The following is a 10,670-nucleotide window of genomic DNA, read 5'->3' on the forward strand; positions in this document are numbered from 1 at the left end:
TGGATGAGGAGATGACTTGTGTTATAATCGAAATAAAATTCTAGTAAAAAGAGGTAGCTTGAGTAATTTGACTCTTGAAAAACAAAATTTAATGTCAATTTGAATGGATCTGGTCTGGGTAAGGAAGAAAGGAATATGAATATGAATGGGGGACATAGAAGAAGAAGAAGAAACAAAAAATGAAAATTGATTTCTAGAAAAAGAAAAGCATTTTCATTTTCATTTTCATTGGGTAAAGATTGAACATTCCACAATTCTTTCATGAAACAAATATAGATGGTTACAAGTTTCAGATTCCTAACAACTTACACATCTATCTATCTATGTAAAACAAGCTACCATTCTTCACTCAAACTAGTACAAAAACCTGACATCTTCTTCACCACCAAAACTGCATGATTCTTTTATCTCTATTACCATACAACAACAACAACAATCGCTGCCTATCTTTCTTTCTACAAAGGTGTACTTAAATAAATTTTTAAAAAACACACACACACACAGATGAGGGAGGCACTTGGAAACTCTTGACAATTTGTTGGCAGATTCATAATTCAGGACAAAAATGTCACTAACAATTGTTGGGAGGCAAGGTCACTCACCAGTCTGCAAATGCAAATTTACATATATATGGATGGTATCAGGTAGATTGGTTTGAGTCCAGAACTTGGATGAACAAAAATAATGTCCACAAATCCCTTCCTTCTAACATGCCAAAATCAAGAGCCATCAAGGGATTTTCATTTACCAAACTAGCACTCCAAGGCCCCAAGAGAAAAATTTGTGCAGGAGCAGGACACAACATTAGTACCATCTCTTAGCTAGCCAAACAATACGGCCTTTTTTCCAAGTCATATACCATGGACATGAAGGCATCCACCCAAGCACAATCTCATCCTGTGACAAGCAGCTCACTCTTGAGGCCTGATTCATGCCAGCCAACCTTTAATGATCCATAAATTATGTACTTGAAGAAGCTTATGTTTTTCGTTCAATTCATGTCCTGCTGCATACACCAGTTTAAGATCCATCAGACTTGTACAGATACTTAAGTTAAAAGCGAAGGGCCTCCAGAATTCTTTTATATACCATATGAGAAATCAAATCAATGAAACAAGCAAATAAACATTTCAACAATTAGGAAAGTCTGCATTATACTTCTAGGTTACCGACTCGAGCATTCAGCAAGGTCAGTGTAAAATTATTCCAACTTCAGAAAGTGGAAAGTTTTAAACTTAGATTTCCAAAGAGGATGGTATACTTGAATAAAAGTAAGTTGCATCTTGATGGAAGGATGATTATAATTATTTAAAAAAATTCCTTCTTCTAAGCGATGCAGTTAACAAAAACAACAGTAGCACAAACAGAATAAAAGAAATCAAGCCAGCAGTACAGCAAACCGACCATTAAATAGACTTCCAGAAAACTACAAATGGCAGCTCATGCAAGCAAAAATAATTCCACATTGATGATTGGAGTTCCGATGTTGATTTAATTATATCATGATTATTAAATTTGACATCAGATCCCCATACAGGTGAAATCAAGGATCTATAACCTAAATTCACATGCAAACAAGAGAACCAAGATAAAGTAAGGGGCAGCATGCAGCAACCCAATCAAAGGATGACACTTGATCCTCTGCCAGCAAACGATAACCTAGTTCAATCCTCAAAACATATATAAATTTAATTGTTGAAATTTAATCCTCTGCCAGCAAACGTTCACCGAGTTCAATCCTTAAAACATATGAAAATTAATAGCAGACTATCTCTGTGAATTTAAGGCAAACCCAAATGAAAAAAGAACAGGGGAAAGATCAGCAAAAAGTTAAGATAATGCTTTATCTTACCAGGCTAGGCACAAATGCCAAAAAGATTTCAATGACTAAGGGCCAGGTGGGGTTGACAATGCCCTATGACGAAATAGCTTTGCTAGTGCTCTGCGTTCACAATCCTGCAGAAATTAACATTAAGTGATACAGTAAATTAGATTAATTTAATTGTTCATAATCTCCATACAAGTAGCCAATAGTAAATGTAAATGAGAGAGAGAGAGAGAGAGAGAGAGAGGGGGGGGGGGGGGGGGAGGGAAGAAAACACTCATTTTCAAGTCCTCAAATATTATGCAATTGTTCTATGAGAGCACATATTCAATTGTGTTTATATTAAGACTTCGTACTATTATTATTCTTTCATTGAACCTTCAAATTATTAACACTGAAATTGAAGGCTTCCTGACCCAAAAAGCAATCGTGTAAATTTCTTCTATTAGGCCCTTAAAAATAATAAGTACTCAATGTGTATTCAAATAACTGTACAAGGGTCCAATAAAACACAACTGAAATATGAGGACTCAACAGAATAATCTAACAAAGTGAAAGTTCTAGGGCTCAAAAACACATTTTTCCCAAAAAGAAAATTGTTTAATTGCTTCAATTGCCAGCATGGTAATAGTAACATATGAAACCAAAGGCATGAATCTATTTCTCCAATACTATTAGGAGGAAAATTTTAAATAGGAGAATGGCAATTATTATTAGAAATAACCTTACAAGGATTCATGACAATATAGATTGATACAGTGAAACATTATAAACTGAGGGAGACATGAAGCAGAATTCTTGTTCAAAAGAACATCATAACACACCCACAGTCACCTCCTAGATGCACCATCACTCGATTCCCAATCAAACCAGTTACAGGATTGACATATATATCAAGCAATATATATTACCTTGAACATATTCAGGTACAATGGTTGATGTGGATTCAATCTCCTTAGTTTCAAATAAGTATATGCAAAGCTAAGTTGATCCCTTGAGGTGAATCGGTCGACTTCATTAAACCAGAGGCATGAAAATAAATTTGACATCGATGTGTGGGCCCGTATAATAAATGAACCTTCTGGCACATCTGCAGGACATAAAACACAGAATCAACAACAAATAGTTGAGGAATAGAAGAAAAAGGAAAACCAGCAGAGCAAAATAAATACATACAACTTGGAAGAGGAATATTTGGATCTGAAGGATCGAACTTTCTGAGGCCATCTAACAGGTAAAAGTTAAATTGCTCATCAATGGCAGTGTGATTGTATTTGTTTAGACGTTTATTTTGAAGTACCTCCTCCCAGACACAGTGACGATCATAATGGTTTGAAATGGCATATTCTGATTGTGTTCGCCACAAAAAGTACTCAAGTATCAACAATGGATCAGTCGTGAGTCGCATCTTACTATCAAGCCAAATAGAATACCTAGAAAATCAAGAATGAAAGTAATTAAATTAATAATAAATTTAAAGATGTGATCAGAAATACTGTGACAAAAGTAACTCCTAGAGTTTATGAAATAAATAATCAAGGTATCAAGTAAAATTCACCTAGAAGAAGGGAAGAGGCGATGTGCTAAAAACTTTGGCACTTTTCCAGTTCTCCGCATGTCCTGATATGGTAAGTTCTTGACAACAACTATTCTCCATAGACCAACATATCCTCTATCATCTGGTATATTTCCATCTGAAAACAGTTTGGACTGTGTTTGCTCGTCCACAAACATCACAAAACAAACAATTCTCTTGGAAAATTCACTGATCTGGAACAAACAAGAATATAACATCATCTTTCAAAGCATGGAGAGCTTGGCAAACACTGAAGGTGGTAAAAATAAGAGGTAAAATGCGCCATTAGTCTCAGATAATACATAGTGTCTGCTTAAATTTCAATATATCAGAGGAAAAAAAAAAGAACTAACTGGTCATTGAACTGGCGCCTTGATCAAGGATTTCACCTGTTCTAATTTTATCACCGAACTTTGCTTTCATTTATAATATGGTAATTTGTTGACACTCTAGTGGGCATCCTCAACTTACAACCAGCTCCATCCAAAACAGAGGAGTACACTCCCAATGACTGCCACATCAACTTTCAAGTATAGCCGTTCAGGACTTTAGGTGAAACAACCCAAAGTTTTTGACTATTCAGCATTAGTAAACATTTATTCGCGCTTCTACCTTACCGATAATGTTATAAATCGTAACTTTTTATTAGTATATCCATATTAAGAGGAGCATATATGTTTTCTCTTAGCTGTTTAATATAAAGCAAAACTTCTGAAAAGTTTTATATCAACAAAACGACTTTATTGAATAACTGAAGCCTAAATTTATGAGCGACTTGAAAAATTTACACTTTCTAGCTGCATAAATTTTAGCAGATTACAGTTCAAACATTAATTTATCAAATTAGGATGCGGGACCCAATAAATAGGTTACTGGGAAACTCAAATTGTCTCACTATTTCTATATATGTATACATTTTAGTAGCAGGTTGCAGATCATCCAGACAATACCCTGCACCAGTAAGGGACATCTAAATAGTTCATGTAGATAGCTTAAAAATCCACCACAAACAAGAAGAGGACTAAGAAGTTATTGAATACCTCGCCAGCATGCATATGATTAATTCTTGTGCCAAAAGTACATCACCTTAGAACTTCAAAAATGCCTGTCTAAATGCCTCCTAAATAATTAGAATGTCTTCCAAGACTATATTAACCTATAAAAACTCCATTTTCACCTACAGTTTCTGTGCTTTTCTTTAGAGTGAAATAAATAAATAGGTTGAGAATAGCTACATACTGTACATTTCACATTTGAAGGAATAGAAAAGCATATATGATTTAAAGCTGTTGAATATTATGTATGATATAACTACTGTAACAATTAAGTTCGGAAAAGTTACTCTTTTGCTTGTAGGCCTTCTCAGAAAGTCAGAGCTCCCAAAAATGCAGGAAGACACCACTACCCGACAGGTACTCATGTATGCCTTGTCCTTTTCATCCAAATCAAATCCAGTACTTGGAAACTCAGGGGGGGCCTTAACAAAACCACAATGAAGTGTTTGATTTTTAGCATAAAAAGATTTCTCCCTTTCCTGAAGTGTCTGCTGCCCTCCAAATCTTGGTTGAAATAAATTTGCGCCCAAAGGTTTCTCCTCGGCGACCACATATTGAAGTGAAAACTGTGTGAAATTCCTTATATCTTGGGGCTCTTTGAAATAACCAATTGAGTCTACAAACCCAACTTCACAAGGATTATCTGAAAGATCAAATTATAGGCAAATAGCATGTGCACATGGTCAAAAAAAGAATTTATTACCGGCACAAATATGCTGGGACTATAAGAAACTAACCTCCAAATTGGAGGTTAATGGGAGTAATGGAGGTTAGAACACACATAGAGAAAGCTCAAGTAACTAATGAACTGAAATACTGAACAGATCCTAAAGCTAATAACTGTTTAACAATAATTGGATGAGAATAAGAATAATAAAGCACGGAAAAATCACGGGAAAGAGGAAAAATTATCTTACGTCGTTTACGCTGCTTGCTTCTTGGTGCTTTTGTGAGATTATTAGATCCAGAAAAGTCTTGATTTACTACTTCATTTGAAAATGAGATACTGCTATGAGTACTTTCCCCATTATCAACAACATGTAATTTTTTTGAAGATGAGACGCCACTGTCCAAATTTTCAAAATTACCTATATAACAATAAGAATGCTCATAATAGTAAAAGATGAATATTAGAAAAGAAAGAGAAAAAATTAAGAGAATGGATAGTGGATGGCGAACCAGGAAGATGCAATCTGAGGCCAAAGACGGAAAGAGAAATCAAGAAGAGAGCAGAAAGCAGCAATACCCAAATTAAGAAGCTGGGTTTAGGAAAGCGAGCGAACCTCCGTCCACGGCGAACAACGCGTAAACTACGGTCGGTTCGGCGGACGGAATTGAAGAGAGAGCCGATAATGCCTCTTCTCTCCGGCAACAAGTCTCCTTCGTATTTAACAACAACCATTGAAAATAATGACAAAGAACCCCACGAGAGAAACGCAGTATCTCATCATCTGCTTTCGCTGCTCATATATATTTCGTTAAAAAATCAACAAGACGCGCTATTAAAAAATTTGCAGAAGAAATGAAAATGGAGAATCCTTTGAACGTGATCGAAGATCTGAGTGACAAAATGTGGACAAGCGGGAAATGGGATGGGGAGGATTCATAAAGCTAATAAAGACAGAGCTGAAGGATGGTCGTTTTAAGTGGTAGGAATGGTCGTTTGGTTCAGTTGTCATTTTATTTTCTTTAATTTGGGTGATTTATTTATGTAATGTAATGGAATTGAAAAGTCTAACAAGCAATGTTTTCTCTTACAAAACAAAGAATAAAAATAAGGAACTACCATACATGCTTATTATGCATAATGTGATTTTATGTAGGGTTGGTAATAATTCAGTCCGATCCGGAATCCTGCATTATATTGAACATCGGGGATTTATAATATTATGGATTGGAAAACAAATTTTCCAAAACCGGATTGTTCTAAAAATTCAATCCAATCCAATATGAGGATTCGAGTACAGAAATAATTATTTTTTACTTAAAAATACGGGTAAATTTCATCGATTGTGTACAACATTTACTCTATTTCATACTTTGGTGTACAACCTTCAATTTGTCTCACTAATATGTACGAACTTATCGGTGACCTCCCACTTTAGTATATAGCAGCTAAAAATGACCGGTCAACGCGACACCTCATCAGTTTGACCGGTCAAAAAGTCAAAAGTTGACAACCTAACATAAAATTTACTTCCATACCCTCCATTTCCTCTTCTCTTTTGCCTTTCTCAGTCTAACTCCTCTCTCTTCCCTTTATCTCTCTCTAAAGTTCAGTCAGTATTTTCCAAAGATGGAATGGAACCAGCTAGAACATAACATATACAAATTGCAAACCTTTAATACAGATTCAACATGGATTGCATTATGAACCGCGAACAAAAATTATACAAAAAAATAAATAAATAAATAAAAGAACCTCCATGTGTTTTTCTAAGTGAAGTGCTCTTCTTCAGGGTAAGAGGAAATACAAGTGCTTTTTTTTTATTACAGCTACCAGCATAACATCTCAAATGATTAATCATCAAGTGGCTGCACAACTTTCCTCTCTCAGACTATACGGTACTTGTTTCTTAATTTTTCTGAAATTAAGATAATGAGGATGATCTATTCAACTTCAACTTCAGTAGAAATAATTTGCTCAGATATTGATTCATTAACTTGTTTGAGATACCAAATCACTCTCACAGCTTAGGTCAATAAATCATTCGTTGAATTGAGGTTTAGTTCTTCCGTTCCATTCATATTATTTCGGTTTCATCTTAAACATACAGTTAAAAGTTCCAACTGCAACACCGATAGATGGCAGGTGTAGCCTCGGTGTTCTTTCTTCTGGATATCAAAGGTCGTCTTATGATTTGGCGCGATTATATCGCGGCGACGTTTCCACTGTCCAGGATGTGCGCTTCTTCACCAAGCTCATCGAGAAAGAGATCCAGTTCCTTCTTTCTATATATCTCTACTATTTGATCTTTTGAATTTTGAACGTTGAATCAGTGATAATACCTGAGCAACTTTTGATGTTCAATCAATGATAATAGCTGGGATTTCAATAGAATGGGGAAAATAAATTAAAAAAAAAAGAAGCAACTTTTGAGAAGAATAATCCAACTTTAGAGAGAGATAATGGAGAGAGAAGAGTTAGAGTGAGAAAGATAAAGGATGAAGAGGAAGAGAAGGGTATAGAAGTAATTTTATGTTAAGGGGTCAAATTTTGCCTTTTTGATCGGTCAAACTGCTGACGTGTCATGTTGACTTCGTGTTGACCGGTCACTTTTACCTGCTATACACCAAAGTGGGAGGTCACCTATAAGTTCGTACATATTAGTGAGACAAATTGAAGGTTGTACACCAAAGTGTAAGATAGAATAAAAGTTGTACACCATTGATGAAATTCACCCTTAAAAATACAAATATCTTACATAAGTCCAACTAAATACATATATCTTATTTATGATTTCATTGTCTTATCTATTTTGGCTTTAAAATTGTAATTAAACTAAAAACACACTATATGATATTCGAGTTTTAAATTTGTAATCAAACATACCCTAATTAAAAATTATAATTAAACAAATTGAAATTGCTTATTTGTAGACATGTCCATAAGCCGGCTTGGGCTAGGTTTGGGCTGAGCCTAACGGGTTTTTTTATGTAAAAATGTGCATCTCAAGCCGCTATTAATTTAGGGAGGCTTGGGTTTGGGCTTAAAAAATAAATTTATACTTAAAAATAAATATTTAATTAATATTATTATTACAACCATTATTATTATTATCATCTTATTAATGTGTAGGTGCCTTCTATGCTTCTAATTTTATCATAATCAGTATTAATAAGCTGGGTTGGGCCGGGCAAGCCCATGCTTTTATCAATCTCAAACCTGTCCAAAAAATAAACTCGCTTTAGCGAGCCTAGGCCGAACTGAACCTAAGTTCAAATTTCATTGTCCAACCCGGATGAAAGGACACTGACTTAGACAGGTCGAGCAGATAAGTCTACTTATTTCAGGTTTAGAATTGTTATTAAACAAACCATAATTAAATTAAATTTGTAACTAATATTAAATATTAGATTGTTAAACTAAATATATGATAATAAAATATTAATTTAGTATATTTAATATAATGTAGTACATATTTGACGTGTGAAAATATATATTTAACACTGATAAAATTTTGGTTCTTTCAATTCAATTCGGTCCAATCCAATCCAATTTGATTATCGATTCAGTTCTATATAAATTTCGGTACAATTTGGTCAAGTTCTTTAACAAAAAAGTTAATGGTCCAATTCGGTATAGTTGTTTAAAAAGTTCACGGTTAGGTCCAATCCTAAAGCATTTTCTTCAGATATTCGGTTCAATTCAGTATCTTAAGGATTCGTACCCAACCCTAATTTTATGTGTGATTTTGTAAAAAAAAAAAATTGAGAAAAAATGAATTTTGATCGTCCAAAGTGGACATGGGTTGCCTTTTGGGTCTTTCTAAATGGGGTCGTTGCGACTTTATTCATGGATGATGAATAGAGCCATTGTGGCTCTTTTCATCGAGGAACAGACTCGTGACGGCTCTATTCATTTCCTAACAAAGCCGATACGGGTTAGACCTTTAAGGACAGTCCTGTATGACTTTGAAAATAATGTATATGATAATTTTTTAATAAAAATATAAAAAATTCATTTAGAACTATCATGGATATGGAATTTTTTAACTTATCTATTCAGAGTTAGTTCTATTTGGACAAGTAAAACAGATGTCTCATTATATGTAACTTGCCACATTCCATAGTTACAGATTCTTTTAAGGATGTAGCTGATGAATGATCGAATTATACTTGACCTAATATGGAAAGGTAAACGTCAGTATCAATCTGGCTTCTTATCGCTCTTGGGGAATGTTTACGGTTCTAGTAGTAACAGCCTTCGAACTCATTCTATTATATATTTAGTTGAAATTAATTTGGTTACATCAGTTCAATAAATATATACAGCTAGTAGCGGTAAGAACCTATTGGGTCGCACATAAGACTTGAAATCGTAGGACGGAATAGTAACCGATAATTATAATTAGATTATAGTTATGGTTAAATTAATTTATTATGTGATAATATTAAGTAGAAGGTTTAATGTGATTATTTCTCTAATTAAACTAATTCCCTAACATAAATAAATATCTAATTAGGATTATTATTTATTTATATTAGATATAGATAAAGATCATAATTGTATTTATCTAATTAGTAAACCTATTTCAAAAAGGATTCTAATTAAGAGTTTTAACCTAATGTTATCAGGTTTAATATTTGAGAGACTATAAATAACCCCTTAGGGCTATGATTTTTGGCCAACACAAAGCAAAGGGAAGAAAATTCTTCCGACTTTCACTCGTCTAATTACTCATTTCGTTTACTCTCTCTTTGATCTCGTGTTGATTACTAACCATTTTCTTTTCTATTATTTTCATTGTTCATGAAACATGGTTGAGAAGTTAGTGGGCAATTCGTTTGCAACAGTAGATAGATCATCAGAAAAAGTACACTTGTTTAATTCCTCTTTGTATGAAATAACAATTAACGGAACTTGAAAAAAATGAAATAGATAAAATAGATAAAATTTTATAATTCTGCTGTGTCTACACTTATCTATTTCCCAAATGACTTCGATTCTACCAATGACGTGAGGAAGCTCGTCAACAGTTTGGTTAGCTACATTGTTAAAAGGCATTAAATTAGCAAAAGCACAACAAGAATAGGCTTTATATGTAGAGAAAGTATTTAACGGGCTTGGTAGACCTTCAACCCATTCCATGGAAGACAAAGGTCATGAAAGTGCCAAGTACAAATGCACGGAACTACGGGAGGAATCAACCATCTAACGGTGGAAAGGTGTAAAGCGTCGATTATTTGACGGGCTTGATATTTGTAGGTAGAAAGATTTCAATCCGACCTAATAGAGGACACTGATGGCATTAGCTATTGTAGGGTTTACAGGTGATCGGAGGATCTGTACTACATTATTGTTGAAGTGAAATAATAATTTGCATACACTGGGAGGATCGTAGATGACAGTGCAATTTAAAAGGTTTTAGATGAGATGAAGACGCATGGGTGAAATATGAGGAAATGAGAGAGAATAAAACAAAGGTCGAGATTGAGGTAGTACAATTCAACATCATATTTGACAAAGCGACATCGTTTGGATATCCAATGT

At 34.3% G+C, this 10,670-nt stretch overlaps 1 protein-coding gene across 2 annotated transcripts; it reads right to left on the reverse strand.

Moving 5' to 3' along the window:
- Nucleotides 1-211: 211 nt before the first annotated feature.
- On the reverse strand, nucleotides 212-6,128 carry LOC136218464 (probable hexosyltransferase MUCI70). Of its 2 annotated transcripts, none has more exons than XM_066005346.1 (8): nucleotides 5,636-6,128; nucleotides 5,374-5,544; nucleotides 4,744-5,099; nucleotides 3,384-3,595; nucleotides 3,002-3,258; nucleotides 2,737-2,915; nucleotides 1,853-1,956; nucleotides 212-1,003 (listed from the first exon to the last, which is right to left on the reverse strand). In XM_066005346.1, the coding sequence occupies exons 1-7, from the start codon at nucleotides 5,856-5,858 to the stop codon at nucleotides 1,888-1,890; spliced, it is 1,467 nt and encodes a 488-aa protein (XP_065861418.1). In that variant the 5' UTR covers nucleotides 5,859-6,128; the 3' UTR covers nucleotides 212-1,003; nucleotides 1,853-1,887. The 2 variants fall into 2 exon arrangements, with proteins under 2 accessions (XP_065861418.1, XP_065861417.1); XM_066005345.1 differs by having other exon boundaries at nucleotides 213-1,006; nucleotides 5,636-6,127.
- Nucleotides 6,129-10,670: the final 4,542 nt, after the last annotated feature.

Source organism: Euphorbia lathyris, chromosome 2, assembly GCF_963576675.1.
Source record: "Euphorbia lathyris chromosome 2, ddEupLath1.1, whole genome shotgun sequence".
NCBI lineage: Eukaryota > Viridiplantae > Streptophyta > Magnoliopsida > Malpighiales > Euphorbiaceae > Euphorbia > Euphorbia lathyris.

Coding starts and splice junctions, on each gene's coding strand:
- LOC136218464 (XM_066005346.1), bottom strand. CDS start 5,858: ATGGTTGTTGTTAAATACGAAGGAGACTTGTTGCCGGAGAGAAGAGGC. Junction 5,100..5,373: donor AAGCAAGCAGCGTAAACGAC/GTAAGATAATTT, acceptor TTGATCTTTCAG/ATAATCCTTGTGAAGTTGGG. Junction 3,259..3,383: donor CGCCTCTTCCCTTCTTCTAG/GTGAATTTTACT, acceptor TTGATTTTCTAG/GTATTCTATTTGGCTTGATA.